We start from the raw sequence: 14,453 nt of genomic DNA, 5'->3' as shown, positions 1-14,453 counted from the left end.
TGTAAGATGACAGAAAACACCGCAAAAATTAAGCATATTCATCCTTGCTGGGCTTGGCAGAGATTAAAAAGATGAGAAATGAGATCAAGTTCATATGCTTTTCCTAAATCGTCCACCGAGATGCTTCGCTCGCTGTCACGATGTGATGTTTCTTCCAATGAGATGGAGCGTAGCATCCCCGTGTTAGACGATGCGGGCGGGGATTAATTGCTCCCGCAATGCTAGATGGGACGAGCCGATGGTATAACTGCTTGTCTGTCAAAACAGGTGCCTCTAGTTTTTTTACTAGAAATACCCTACAGAAAAATAACAACACTTCAAACCAATCAAATCTTTTATTTCTCAGCACTCGACTCACTCTTCAATATCTTAGCCTTTTTATTACAGTGTATATACGAATATCTTTGCTATATACTACTTACGTAGCAGCTGCTGTATCTGATTTATAGGTACATAGCTATCCTTGCAGCTGCCGCAGCTGATTTTTGCACCAATTTCAATTCACAGCTGATTTTACAGTACATTGTTATAGTAAATTTTACAGATTGTTATAGTAAATTTGTACAGCAATTATAAGTAGTAATTATAGTAAAGGGGGATGTTGAGTATTGTATGTGTATAGTATGATTAATACTATGCTTACCCCTGTAGGGGTGTTTTTGTTTGTAGCCATTCTTATTGGCTAGCTGCAGGGCGTTATTGTAGCAAAAAACAGTTTTGACAGAAGTCAACGATACTGCCCGGGGTCTCCAACATGCCGGGGTTTAGAGTAGTATTTGCGTATTTGCCGTCTTGGCGATATTGACGCAAACGCTATGACAGCATTTGGAATTTGTAGATGGGAGACTCTATGTTTGAGTTCAGTCGAAGAAGTTCAGTTGAAAAACTCATTACTCGCCTTTATGCGCCCTGAGGTTTTACCTGCCGTAACGAGGGCAGTTACTAGATCATGAAACAAAGTGATCAACAAAAAACGTTTCGGAAGCCACTTTCGGCGCCAGCATGCAATTTTGTGCACTCACAATTTAGGAGCACAAATGTCGATCCCTTCCCTGTTTCCCTGCTGGCCCTACGGAGCATCGGTCGCGATTAGGAGATAGCGCCCTGGGAAGCTCCAGTTGCCGGCTGAGCTATCTGGATCAAGAAGGAACAAAAGCTATGTAAGCTGGACTGGGGGAGAGCGAGGAAGCACAGACAAGTATGGTGTTGCGCTCGCTGTAGCATGTAGGACGAGAGCTGGGGATATAAATACTATCTCTCTCCCCAGAGTCGTGTAGATCACTTGCTCTCCAGCAGTAGCTTTGCAACTCTTAAACACACTCCAAGATGAAGGCCGCATTTGTTCTCCTTGCTGGAGCCGCGTTGGCTTCCGCCCAGACCGTTTACTTCATCCGACATGGCGAGAAGCCCAGTAATGATAGCGATCCCAACCTGAGTGCCCAGGGACTCCAGCGCGCCCAGTGCCTGAGAACCGTCTTTGGTGCCAGTTCCCAATACGATATCGGCTATATTATCGCAGAGAAGCCCAAGGGTAAGTGCCGTTCCGTTCAGCACCATTGGCTATTTTGTGAGATGGCCCTTAAGCTAACTCAATCGAATTCAGATGACAGCCGACTTCGCCCTCTTGACACAGTCACTCCTTTGGCCCAGGACCTTGGCTTGACTGTTGACACAAGCTGCGGTAAGACTAAATCCGACTGTGTCGCCGACCTTGTCAACAACTATACCGGCGCTGGCAACATCCTCATCTGGTAAGTGTTTATCACCAATGCTCCCATTATTTGATGATGGATTTGACTAACTCGACGTTTAGCTGGGAGCACGGCGAACTTACCAACATTGCGGACGCGATTGGCATTAACCCTGCTCCTACATACCCGGATGGTTCCTTCAACTTGATCTGGACTTCCCCTGCGCCACACACCTCCGTTACCAGCATCACATCCGAGAACTGCCCTGGCTTGGACAGCTAGGCAACCATAATAAAGAAGATATAATGCGATAAAACTGCTTAGGGGTAGAGCTACGTGTAATGACGATTATTTATTGGCAATGGCCTTGCAAAAGAATGGAATAAGCTCGTGGTTGGCATGCGATTGAGAGAGCCAAAGTTTGGTGTGACAAATGATAGCGATGGGCCGTGACGACAAACGGCCGCGATATCAAGATATTAAATATGAAGATCATGGTGATGGTGGCTGGTTCTACGCACTACTTGTATGAGCTAATATCGCGTATAACTTTTTGGGGAATATGATGACAAAGTATCCATCAAATTTAGCATCTTAGTATATACAAAGCATCACCAAAGGCATCCACTTACTCGTAAACTGGGCCATAAACGGCCTAAAATATTACCAGAGGAGTAGGGCGCTCATGCGCTCCTGCAATCCCCTATTTTCTTCGTATGTGTCCCTATATAACTTGTAAATGCTCTTGCCCAATGTCGCCCGTTCGAATAGTCCTATAATACCCTAGAGATCTTGCTAATTGCTTGATCTTTTCGCTATCCGGCAGTATTATTCTAACTTTAAAATTTAAGAAACCCTGAAGACTCTTTCGTTAAATATGGCACAAGCTAGTACGGATCCCGAACCCCCAAGCGGTGTTGATGTATCGCGGCCCTCAGTCGCCCGGATGGTATGTATTACAATACTAGGAATACAGCTTTTCGTCTTTTGTGTCTGACCGGCTTCAAGTACGATTTCTATCTCGGCGGAAAACACAACTATCCCTCAGACAGGGCTGCTGTTGCAGCGGTCATAGAGGCATATCCAAGGACCATTGACGTTATTGTGGAAGCTCGTCATTTTTTGCGCCGCGCAGTCCGGTACATGTGTTTCCAAGGTATTGACCAATTTATCGACATGGGCTCTGGATTGCCCAGTGCAGATAATACGCCTCAGGTAGCCCAGAGGGTAAACCCAAATGCTCGCGTTGTCTATGTTGACATTGATGAGGCCGCTGTTATTTTTGGTCGACGAATGCTCGGTGGAGATCCTACAACTGCATTTATACAGGGATCAGTTCTGGAGCTGGAGCCGATCTTGAACCATCCAGAAACTCGAAAGCTAATTGACTTTTCGAAACCGGTCGGTGTGCTCATGATGGGACTGCTGCATTTCTTCTCCATGGATACCAATCATGCTATTCTCAAAGACCTTCGAGACAATCTTGCTCCGGGCAGTCTTCTTAGCTTTTCTCATACGATATCAAACTTTGTGACTGAAGAAGAGGTTCGGCAAGTCCAGGCTGTGTATGCAAAGACATCCACGCCTCATTTCATTCGAGAAATGAGCATAGTTGGACAACTCACAGAAGGGTATGATATTGTTGAGCCCGGGCTTGTCTCAATGCATAAATGGAAGATGGACATAGCCGAAGAAGGGGAACCTGAAGCTCCGCAAACATCTGCCATGGTCGGGGTTGTGCTACGCACATAGATTTAAGTGTAGTCTGATCCAGCGTGAGCCTTTATAGCCAATGAATAATTTTGAATGATGCATAAAGATACTATAAGTAGATGAATACAACAGAACTGAGGTACTCAATATATGCCTATTGCCTGTTGATATTAGACCGGCTGCCTTGGCTGCCTTGCAATTGAGGAAATGACAAACGAGCAAACCTTTCTAATTGAATCAATTTTCAATCAAATATCAGTCTGACCTCTTATTCTTGTCAGCCAATACATTTGTGTTCGGCTTCCACAATTTTCAGCTGCCGATATCTATACATGTTTTTTTAGCCTCGTCCCGTGCTTCGCTACCAAAATCCATATAACTCAGACTCCCCTCCCTGTTTGACAAGGCAAATCCGGCTGACATTCCATTAGTAATGCATTAATAACGCATCAAGAATTCTATCGAAATCTTTTCCCACCTAATCGTCATAATTCACCCATCTGGCGGCACAGTATGTTGATATTTGATGGACTATTCGCGGACATTCGAAGGGGCTAACCGCTTATGGTAGCATTATCCGCCAAGACTTTTGAAGTTGGAGTATAAGCCAGCCATGAGTTAAGCGAGGTAAACAGGAAGAACTTCTGCAACTGTTGGATTATTAACAAAGATTAATATTTGTGATTGAAAGTTTTTCAGGATAAACATTGTGAACATTGAGTCTTGTTCCACTTATGTAAGCGTTCCGAGTCGAGTTGAATCCCTTGACAACACCGGCGAATTAGCGACGATAAATACCCTCCATCTTCTTCTCGAAATCCAAAAACCAGAATTTTCAAGCAGCAAGCACAAACAGATCTCCTACACATCCAATAGTCAGACAATAACCAGTCAAAAAACCCCGCATCGAACCAAGCAACAATGTCTTCCTTCAAGGGCTCCGTCAGCGTTACCTACATTGGCACTGCCACTGCCCTTCTTCAAATCGACAATGTCACCTTCTTGACCGATCCCTTCTTCGCTCCTTCTGGCACAGAATGGGTGCTCCCCGTTGTCTCTCTCAAGAACACCCAAGGTCCCGCCATCAAACCCGAAGACCTCCCTCCTATTGACGCCGTTCTCCTCAGCCACGAGGATCATCCCGATAACCTCGACGATATCGGTCGCGAGGTCCTCAAAGGCAAGAAAGTTTTCACAACCAAAGATGGTGCTGTTCAGATCGGAGACAATGCCATCTGCTCGGGCCTTAACCCCGGTGACAAGGCTACCCTCGTCGCTGGCGGTAAGACTTTTGAGATCATTGCCACGCCGGCAATACACGCTCCAATGGGCGAGTGTATCGGCTTCCTTGTCACCTCTACTGATTTTGGCACGACCAATGGCCTTCCCAACGCCATCTATTTCTCTGGTGACACCATCTACAACCAAGATGTTGCCAACAGCCTCAAAGGCTACCACATCAGCCTTGCTCTGCTCAACCTCGGCAGGGCCGCTATTCAATTCGGACAACCTGAGCCTCTCGACATTACCATGGATGGAAAACAAGCTGCACAGCTTATCAAAGATGCTAATGTTGAGAAATCCGTGCCCCTGCACTTCGAGGGATGGGGCCACTTCACTGAGGGTAAAGATCCAGCTTCGAAGTCCTTTGATGAGGCAGGTGTTAGCGAGAAAGTCTTCTGGCTTGCTCATGGTGAGCGTAAAGTCATCTTCTGAAGAGGTATAAAATGATTATTGCTGTATGGATTTGGAAAATATCACATCTGGCCTATGTTAGGATGTCATGATTGCAGCGACGAAAGTTATAGCGAAAATAAAAATTGATTGGATTTCTCACCCCCAAATCTCATACTCCGTCATCATCTACTATATACTGAGCAATATAGTCGTAGCCCCTATCCCTTATGCCGTCAATCAATCCCTCGCACCATGATATCAATTCGTAGTCGTAAAAGTGGTTAAATCGGAGGAATTGGTAGGCGATTCTGGTAGGTAGAGTCGCGGAAATTGCTCCGAATAGCTTCATCTCTTCTTGTACCAAATACTCGATGCTCTGGAATATCCAAGCCGACATTTGAATCGCCATTTCCGTAACGATGGGACTCTCTGGGCTCTCTCCGTTGATTAAAAAGTCGTCATCTCGAAGTTCGGGATAATTATCTCTCAGCTTCCTAATATATACGACGCACATTATCCAGAAAGCCCAATAGTGCGTCATTGAATTTGCTGAAGTAATATCGGGGAACCATAAGCAAGGCCTGTCTGTGCCTTTGTTGAGAATGCGGAATGACGGTTTATTATCAAGGCTTTGGTAAGTTATGTTCCAATTGATCAACGCATTAAGCAGATCTTTGAGAGCCTCAAAGACGAGGTAGGGTGCATTTGAGCCGGGCGAGTTGTATTTTATTTCGTCGATGTCGACTAAAATGGACGGAATTGCGGTCGCCTCTGTCATAAGAGCGTGGAACGAATTTGGCTTGACATACTGAAACGGCTTCGTCCTCCACTCGGGCGCAGCAAGAAATGTGGGCTGTTTTTTGCGAATTGCATGGATAATCTATATTTACGGTTAATAATCAATACAGGAAATTGAGGGCCGAGACGCTTACAATGGCGGGACGAAGACCAATAAAAATCCTATGGGACGGCCCGGATGAGTACGCCTCTGGAGTGTGTAGCTGGATCAGATCGCTCAAGCCAGAGGCATGAGCAGTGCCACTAGAGATGGACGTTGGCAATATTATCTATTCAAGCCAAGTCTAAATCAGCGTCTTGGCATCAAACGGCACTATGCGCCAGGGTCAAAAAGAGTGGCACTTACCTCCGAGATCATTAGGCACATAATGGCTACCGCCAAGACGTCAGAATTGGACGTATCTATGTTATGCAGGCTGTCATGAAGCGAGTTCAATGCGGAGCAGTGGGCGGCTAGGGCATCTGAAATCGGCGCTATTCCGTTGCGGCCTCTAGAGAGGATGGATACGCCCAGGGCCTTGACGGATGAAGATAGAGTCATTTCATATCGTCGAGTCATTGATAGTATCGGTAGAAGCTCAATCCACGCTCCACAAACGCGAGGAAATATATCCACATCCCAACTCAAGAAAGCTGAGGTGCTGGGAAGCATAGCTGGTGAAAAGTTCTGCACAACCAGGGAGATGATATCCTGGAAAGGCCAGGCCAGCGACGGCCACACTACAGCCGCCTCATATCTCACTACTGGCTTGGCTGCTTCGTCGAGCTTGTCCGTGGAAACTGGGTTTTGGCGCTTTGTACACTCGTCTCGCTTCTTTCCGGCCTTCCCATCTTTCCGCACCTTGCACTTTGTCGATGGCCCTATGGATAACGAGGATGGTACAAAGACAAGATCATACTGGTATCCTCCGCATTTGATCTTTGTTCCTGTGCACTGAGAGCATGATGGGCGTTTTCCGTCACACTGAAAATACCAAATTCAGTAAATATTACCGAGATGCGAGATGGAAGATGACAGATGATGGAAGACCATCGAGGGACCAAGGAAAATTAAGCAAACTCACCCCTAGCTTCCTCGCTCTGCATGTATGGCACACGGTTAACTTCCGAACCTTCATGGTGTTCACCTCACAGTGTTGGGTCCCAATATAAGCAATAGAATCCGGTTTTGCTTGTTCAAGATAGAATCATAAGCCGAGCGCATCGCTTTTAGCTGGCGATGGCCAAAGGGCGTTGACATGGAAGTGGAGCTATCTATACGGACCGGGTGCCAAGCCGAACGCCGATGGCTGGGAACCGGCGAAATGATTGGGGAAATCCCATACGAGACTATGCTCTTTACAGCAGCAAAAACCGCCAAGTGCGCTATAAGACGCTTGTTCTGTGGGGGGCCGAGATGCTTTCAGCTTTGACAGCTTAATAATAGAAGCATAGTATGATAAAGAAGCTGGGAAACTGTCTTGGAAATTAGGCCGATTTATCAAGAGTGGGTTGCTAAAGATCCGATGAGGCGGGATGTAGTGTCTTAGATGAACCATGCAATAGTTTCTCAATATACAAGCTTATACTATAAGTCTACTATATCCAAGGCTTGGCCCCTGCGACTGTAGTTTTAGTTGAACTACCGGTATTTGAAAACACTAGTCTACTTAACTGAGTTGACTGAAGTGCTCGTTCACTCTGCCAAAACACTCTGCTTAACAAGACCACGATGTGCAACGTTGCTTGTACTCATCTAGCATTGTGTGCAATACGGTAATCAAATTTTAATAGTTTTCTTATCTCATTTTCAAACGTAATGGCATAATAGACTCTCCAATTATCTAAAGAGGATTTCTCAGCTTGGCTTGGCGTCGGCCAACTTCATGAACCTATGCAGCAATCAATGTGACCCACATGCTATATCTTGCATGCTCCGTATTGTAGCCAGATCGAATTATGCTATATGGAATCTTGAAATGTTTCATGCAAGAGATGCTCTGCCGAGATGCTATTCCGAAGCTTCCAATACCTACTCGCCCCCAAAGTAAAATGCCACAACACGGCAGAGGAATTTCCAGCCAGATTCACTACATTTGCTCACCGATCCCGCGTCTTACCTCTCTTCTCCTTAGAGTTCTAGAAAAAAACAGGGCCCTTCAGCCGCGCGCTAAACACCAATGATTTTATAGTACGCAGAACATTGCTGTTATTTAACTTTTCTATCTCGCTATTTTCTTACCCCGTACGGATCAGACTGTCACCCGATGCCGGAGTTATTACATATTATCTCCGACGCAAACAGCGCTATTCGTACGGCTAAAATATAAGATATCCGACTCCGAAATCGTTGTTCTTCTGTTTTAATTTTCAGCTCTATCAACTCGTAGCCTTCTTCCCGAGAGAGAATATGTTATTAACCGAAACCAGATGGTGAGAGTATTGGAAAAAAAAATTATTGCTATCAATACCAGATACGTACTTCAGAGTTTATTATCAACCCACATACACAATCTGGAGCAGAGGGGCCGTGCTTTGCATCTCAAAGGGCGCGACGAAATTAGTCAGTTCTCGCTCCATCTTATTTGAAACCTCCATTTCCAAATCCTGTTGCCTAAAGATTCGGCAAGTCGGCCATGCTTCGTAGCATTTTAGTTGCGGTCAAAGATATCGTAGATGTGTATTTTGTGAGTGGAGACAAACACTATTGATCTATCACTCGATTCTTTGCTAGAAATTAGGCACTAATTTCTTTGTAAAGCCTGTTATTTTTATGTTGAAAGACTGAAAGCCAATGAAATGCTGGTTGTGGAGCTCGTTGAGATCCAGTGTCTTCCTACAACTTTCGATTTCTATTCAAAGTGTATACTATTTACAACTTCCAAATCAGTCACTAGGGCGAAAAACACAAAATCCTTGAGGATGAAACGCCGAACTTCGGTGGTTTCGTATGCTATAGGAATAGGAGAACTTGCCACGACCCTGAGCTGAACGCCGCCAGCAGGTATCGGCAAGGAACGATGCCGAAAGACGCGACAACGATGTTACCAAAAGTACGCCTAAAATCAGCCTCACTCCTACAGGAATACTTCATTTCCAATAAAGGGATGCCGACTGTATGCGGCAACCAGAAACCGAGGCTTTATCCACCCAGGAGGAAGATCCAAAGCCGAGGATCTAGTAGGGCCGTTATCAGATGGGTCAGCTGAGATTTAAGCGCTCGCGTAGATCCGTCTTACTTTTGAGATGGTAAAACAAGTAAAGAGCTTTTGGGGCAAAATTTTCGCTCGAAAGGGAGAGCTAGTGAGATAATACGAGCATGGTGCCCCTGAATGTGGGCTCTCATTCTTCATTTTACCAGTGGCAGTCTCTCCAACTCCTTGATTAACTAGGTTAGCTAAAATGATGTTGGTGGTTAAATTCTCAATATAGTTAGCTATTACGAAGACCTAGTATCTGACCCACTGCCTTGGCTGTCTTCACGCGCATAAGATAATCTTCGAAGATACTAATACAGGGGGCTCCACGGCATCTAGAACGCCTAAAAGGAATTCCACTTCCGTTATCCTTGCATAATCTTGGTTGTTGCATGGCACATTAGCGCCCCTTCTTCAAGATGCCGCCATTGCCGCTGCATCTTTGCCCAATCAGGCTTGCGCGGCTATACGTTAGGAGTGTTACGGTAAGGGCTCGCGTTTAAAACTCATCGAAGGATTCTGAGCTGGATCTATGATCTTCAATGCTTTTCGAGTTCTCGTTATCTAATAACTTGCCATTCAGGGAGCTCTGCATATAGAGTGACCACACAAAGACTAGGCTTATTTTCAAGCCGTAGATAGTAACAAATACTACGAGCCATATCTACGAAGCTCATAATTGGATTTGTAATGAAACTCAAGAAACGCTGGCTAAGGTGAGTAAGCTGTAAAGTACATGATAAGAGAGCATCAGCAGCTACATAAAAATTTCCACATATTATAGAGCGTAGAAACTTGATGCCAATCACTTGATAGTGGCAGATATGGCCGGACTATATATCAATCATACGATCTGTTTAAATATCTGTTCAATTCTTCTGAGTTGACAGTGTTTCCTTTTCACCGTTCAAGAGCCAAGGCGAAACAGGTAGGCCTTGGAAGACGCCAAAACTATCAGATATTTTCACAAACCAGCTGTGGGTTTACTCTATGGCAAATGCAAACCTACATATTACTAGAGACATTTTACGCTCTTCCCTTTTTCTTTTATTTGTGACGTGTTGCGAAATCTTACCTTGCCTAATTGCAGCGACTTTTGGCCTTGGGGCTCTAGATTTCACTAATACAGAGCTTTACATTCCTGCGGGTATCCGTTACACTCTGCTAATTACAATACAAGAATAGAAAATTACGGTGAACCTATTTATTTTTGTATTTTTTCAACTTAATCAAAAACATCAGTCCAATATCTTGCGTTCCTCTGCTTATCAAACCACTCCTTTGCTTCCTCTGTAGACAAATCTTTGCCAAACTTCTTCTTGTGACCTTCCTTAATCATGCCAAGGAATACTTCCTCAACAGCTTTCCCGACATCCTTGCTACCACATACATAAACTTTGGCACCTCTTTGCCACAGCTGGATAATGTCTTGTTGGTCGTGAACAATGCGGTGCTGCACATACTTGCAGTCTTCAGAGTCACCACAAGATCGAGAGTAGGCATGTCGCACATCAACTGCGCCGAGACTCTTCCATTTAGCAAACTCTTCAGAATACAAGTCATCCTGGTCTGGAGAGCGACAGCCGAAGAATAATAGAGCTGGTGCAATCTTTCTACTAGCAGTAGCCATGGCAGCGCGCTCTTCAATGAAACCGCGGAATGGTGCCAGGCCAGTTCCGGCGGCAATACAGATTATTGGAGTGTTTTCCGCATCGCTCGGCAGGTGGAAACCTTGTGATGGTCGTACAGCAACGTGAAGTCGTTCTCCAGCAGTAAGCGCAGAGAGAAAATTGCTAGCAACGCCAAAATAAGGACCCAGGCCGGACAGAGCAGCCTGCTCCAGGACAGAATAGGTCAGGGTCACCTTGGAGCTGTCAACCAAAGGCGAAGAGGAGATAGAGTACTGGCGAACACGCATAGGCGGTAACATGCCCAGGAACGCCCCAAAGGGAAGGCTAACGGCTGGAAATTTCTCCAAAAGGTCGATAATAGAGACACGCTTGGCAGTAATCATTTCCTGGTAGTTATCGCCGGCGAGATTCTGAAGCTGCTTTACAGTGTCTGCGTCTTGCGTTGCTTTTGCCAAGGCTTGTATGTTTTTTCTAGTGGCGGGCTGGCTGAGCTCAACGTATGCACGAAGCACATCCGCAGCTGAGATGGGTATATCAGTCGGCAGACTAGTCGGTCGATCTGAGTTGATTTTAAGCATAGCATCCCACGAAAGATGAAATATTTTGAAGGTTCGGGATACGGTAGTCTTGGGGTTAAATGGTAGAACAGCTAGGTAATCGCCTGCGCGGTATGTCATGCCTGTGGGCAACTGTATCTCAATATGCTTTTTCATAGAGCCAGATTTAGTAAGAGTCGTGTTAGAAAGGACAACAGCCTCTTCTACATCCTGTCTTAGGGTAGCCTTTCGAGGTGTGGTGATGTCAACGGTAATTCCCTCTCCAGTAGCATCTTCATTGTCCTCAGCTCCGTACTTTTCTTGGAGAGTGGGCCAGAGAGATTCATCTTCCCAAGTCTCAAAATCACTAAACATGTCGCGATTAGCTGCGTCGGTGGTAGCTATTGGCAAGAGGCGATTGCCACCAAGCTTTTTGAGTGTACTATCGACAAGCTTGGGAATTCGCTGGAAAGTCTGAATCCAATCATGATTTCCGCAGCCAAACACTGCATATGATACATTCTTCATTTCATTGCCCACAAGACTTTCTATCCAAGAGACAAATAACGCCGCGTTTGAAGGCGGTTGGCCCTCATAGGAAGCTGTTATTATGATAACGGGGCGATCCTCTGGGAGATTCTGATTCGCAGCATCCAGGGGCGCTACAATGCCGGCGTGGAATCCGTGGCGAGGTGCATCAGTGGCTACTCGCTGGGCCATTGCCTCGCAAGTGCCACTATTAGAACCATAGTAAACGGCGAGAGGCTTTCCTTTTGCAGAATCCGCGGTATTTCGCACATCCTTGGCCGCTGCTGCACGATGCTTGAGGTCTACAGCCTTGCCAGCGAGAGCCTGCTCTAATTCCGTTGGTGTCATATCGTGTCTTAAGCTGGCACGTACATAGAAATCTTTAGGCTTAATCGTCAGTGTCTGCTGAATTGTAAGCTTGTAGGTGGAGTCAGCCATGGTGAAATTGAAATTTTGGAAGAGCATAGCCATGCAAAGTAAGGCCTCTTGCCAGGCAAAAGGGCGACCAATACAGGCACGCTTTCCATTGCCAAATGGCTTCCAGCAGTTTGGAAATTCCTTATTAAGCCGTTCAAAATTCTCGTCAGACATACGCTCCGGCTTAAACTCCAAAGCATCTTCGCCATAGACAACGGGGTCCAAGTGAGCCTTTGCCAAAAAAGCGGTCACCGGCTCGCCCTTGCGAACCAGGTATTTACCAGCAATAAATGTGTCTTCGTATGCTTCAACAGTGAAAGCTGGAATACCCGAGGTAAGTCGCAATGTCTCTCGAAGAACTGATGCGGTATAAGGGAGCTTGGTGACGTGCTCCACTTCAATACGCTCGCGACCAATAACCTGGTCAACTTCCTGCTGAACTTTTTGATATGTCGATGGATTTTTTAACAAGTGGTAAAAGGCAAATGAGAGTAGTCCGGAGGTAGTTTCGTGCCCGGCAATAAGAAATGTAATAAGCTGATCAGTGATATTTTCATCGCTCAATTTTTCACCCGTAACAGGATCGGTGTTGTTTAGCATGGCGTTAAGCAAATCCTTGCGATCACTGGGATTATTTTTCCGATTAACAATAACCTCATCTGCCGTCTTTCTCATCACAGCGATATCTGAGTCGAATTTTTCATTTGCAGCGCGGTATAAGAATTTAGGGGCAAATGCTGGTCGCTTTTGACGGCGTCCAGCTTCAGTGAGGAAGTCGCCCATAGCTAGAACAAAAGGATGCATTTCTTCGTGATAGAATGAATTGAAACGAAAGTCCATGGCACAAAGCGCTAGTGTGTCGAGAGCAAGTCGAGTGAAGTTGTCGGAAACATGTATGGAGCTTTGGGATCCATGACGAGCAAACTTCATACATAGCTGCGTACAAATATCGTGCATCTCATCAAACATGCCTCGGATGGAAAGCGGTCCAAAAGCGGGAGTAAGAACTCTGTGCGCCTTGCCCCAGTTTGGCTCGTCGTCATGCGCAGTAAACAGACCATCGTGGACACCTTCTCGGACAATTCTTATTGCTGATTGCAAGGACTTGTGGAATTTCTTCTCATTGCAGACCTCATTCACAAGTTCGTTTGAAGTAACATACACAATGGGCCGAGAGCCAAAATGAACCCTAAAAATCTCTCCATATGTGTCTGCCAATCGCATGAGATCATTCAATGGGCTTGTGGTAAACTCGCCCAGATTGCCGATTAATGGCAGGCCTGGAGGCTCAGGAATAGGGACTGTTTCAGCCATTGTTAGCGTCGCGTTGTTCGAGCAATTAGCTAAAGCCTGAGCCGAGGATACATATGGGCATGAGCTGCCCAGTTCTTAACTTGAACTTGGAGGTTAACAATACGGAGGCACTTCAAAATTAAGTAATTGATAGTATGAGTCAAGATTTATGAGTAAAAATAATGTGAAGGAGCTATAGCGAGCGCTCTCTGTATATGTAAACTATCTATTATGCGGGGCTGAAGCAACATGAGTAACAACACAGAATTTAAGCTTCAATAGTCGGTGCTATTAAGAACGATGGTGCGGGAGGTCGCCACGTTTCAAAGGTAGAAGTTGATTTATGCCAATAAGACACTTACAGTATGTTTCTCAAAGGCATCTTTCTTATACAGCTGGGCGGCCACGTCATCCTAGTACTAGCCAACGAAAGGGCCTGGAACGAGCTGAGCTGGCCGACCCGCACGGTAATGCTTTACGTGTGATATAGCGAAAGCTTAATTGGACCGTCCTATGGGAGACGAATACTGAGCAATCTTAGGATCTCGACCATCTACGTTGAGAAGTCAAATTGTGGCTCTCCCCTACGAAGAGGGAAATGTGAATGGCGCGCTTTTCGCCTCAATCGGACCAGATCTAACGAATGTTTTACTTATCCATAACGCAGCATCTTAAAGATGAAAAACGGCAAACGGCAGTTGGATTGATGTGAATGTCTCCGATATCCACATTTAGGGCTCACCGAATGAGGACTGCCCTGCACAAGGTTAAATCCACCATCTGTGGGTTCGTAAATCTCCCGTTACGGATCAAGGAATATTCTCACACATGCCAAGACCACAACAACCGCGAAATGGAATCGTGGGCTAGTCCTCAGAGAAATACGCTGCGCGCGGGCGGGGGGGGGGGGGGGGGGGGGGGGGGGGGGGGGGGGGGGGGGGGGGGGGGTGGTGGGGGGGGGGGGGGGGTGGGGGGGGGGGGGGGGGGTGGTGG

General features: G+C 46.0%; 5 protein-coding genes across 5 annotated transcripts; 3 read left to right on the top strand and 2 right to left on the bottom strand.

Annotated features, from left to right (window-relative positions):
- Positions 1–880: 880 nt before the first annotated feature.
- GGI43DRAFT_398627 (uncharacterized protein) lies at positions 881–2,310 on the top strand. Its single transcript, XM_083205234.1, has 2 exons — positions 881–1,751; positions 1,814–2,310. The coding sequence occupies exons 1-2, from the start codon at positions 1,327–1,329 to the stop codon at positions 1,971–1,973; spliced, it is 585 nt and encodes a 194-aa protein (XP_083063530.1). The 5' UTR covers positions 881–1,326; the 3' UTR covers positions 1,974–2,310.
- A 258-nt stretch (positions 2,311–2,568) lies between these two features.
- Positions 2,569–3,443, top strand: GGI43DRAFT_421274 (S-adenosyl-L-methionine dependent methyltransferase; the record flags this gene model as incomplete). Its single annotated transcript, XM_083207928.1, has 2 exons — positions 2,569–2,640; positions 2,700–3,443. The coding sequence occupies 2 exons, from the start codon at positions 2,569–2,571 to the stop codon at positions 3,441–3,443; spliced, it is 816 nt and encodes a 271-aa protein (XP_083063529.1).
- A 176-nt stretch (positions 3,444–3,619) lies between these two features.
- On the top strand, positions 3,620–5,241 carry GGI43DRAFT_398624 (beta-lactamase superfamily domain-containing protein). Its single transcript, XM_083205233.1, has one exon. It carries the CDS (start codon positions 4,326–4,328, stop codon positions 5,118–5,120), a length of 795 nt encoding a protein of 264 aa, XP_083063528.1. The 5' UTR covers positions 3,620–4,325; the 3' UTR covers positions 5,121–5,241.
- GGI43DRAFT_297480 (Zn(II)2Cys6 transcription factor domain-containing protein) lies at positions 5,186–7,098 on the bottom strand. Its single transcript, XM_083201475.1, has 4 exons — positions 6,944–7,098; positions 6,226–6,843; positions 6,014–6,148; positions 5,186–5,961 (listed from the first exon to the last, which is right to left on the bottom strand). Exons 1-4 carry the CDS (start codon positions 6,995–6,997, stop codon positions 5,251–5,253), a joined length of 1,518 nt encoding a protein of 505 aa, XP_083063527.1. The 5' UTR covers positions 6,998–7,098; the 3' UTR covers positions 5,186–5,250.
- A 3,162-nt stretch (positions 7,099–10,260) lies between these two features.
- Positions 10,261–13,826, bottom strand: GGI43DRAFT_297470 (bifunctional cytochrome P450/NADPH--P450 reductase). Its single transcript, XM_083201474.1, has one exon. The coding sequence runs from the start codon at positions 13,479–13,481 to the stop codon at positions 10,281–10,283; it is 3,201 nt and encodes a 1,066-aa protein (XP_083063526.1). The 5' UTR covers positions 13,482–13,826; the 3' UTR covers positions 10,261–10,280.
- Positions 13,827–14,453: the final 627 nt, after the last annotated feature.

This window comes from Trichoderma evansii (genome assembly GCF_050947405.1).
Source record: "Trichoderma evansii strain SZMC 28006 chromosome Unknown GGI43scaffold_4, whole genome shotgun sequence".
NCBI classification, from domain to species: Eukaryota; Fungi; Ascomycota; class Sordariomycetes; order Hypocreales; family Hypocreaceae; genus Trichoderma; species Trichoderma evansii.
Note: the sequence above shows the minus strand (reverse complement) of the source record. Positions and strands in the feature narration are given on the sequence as shown.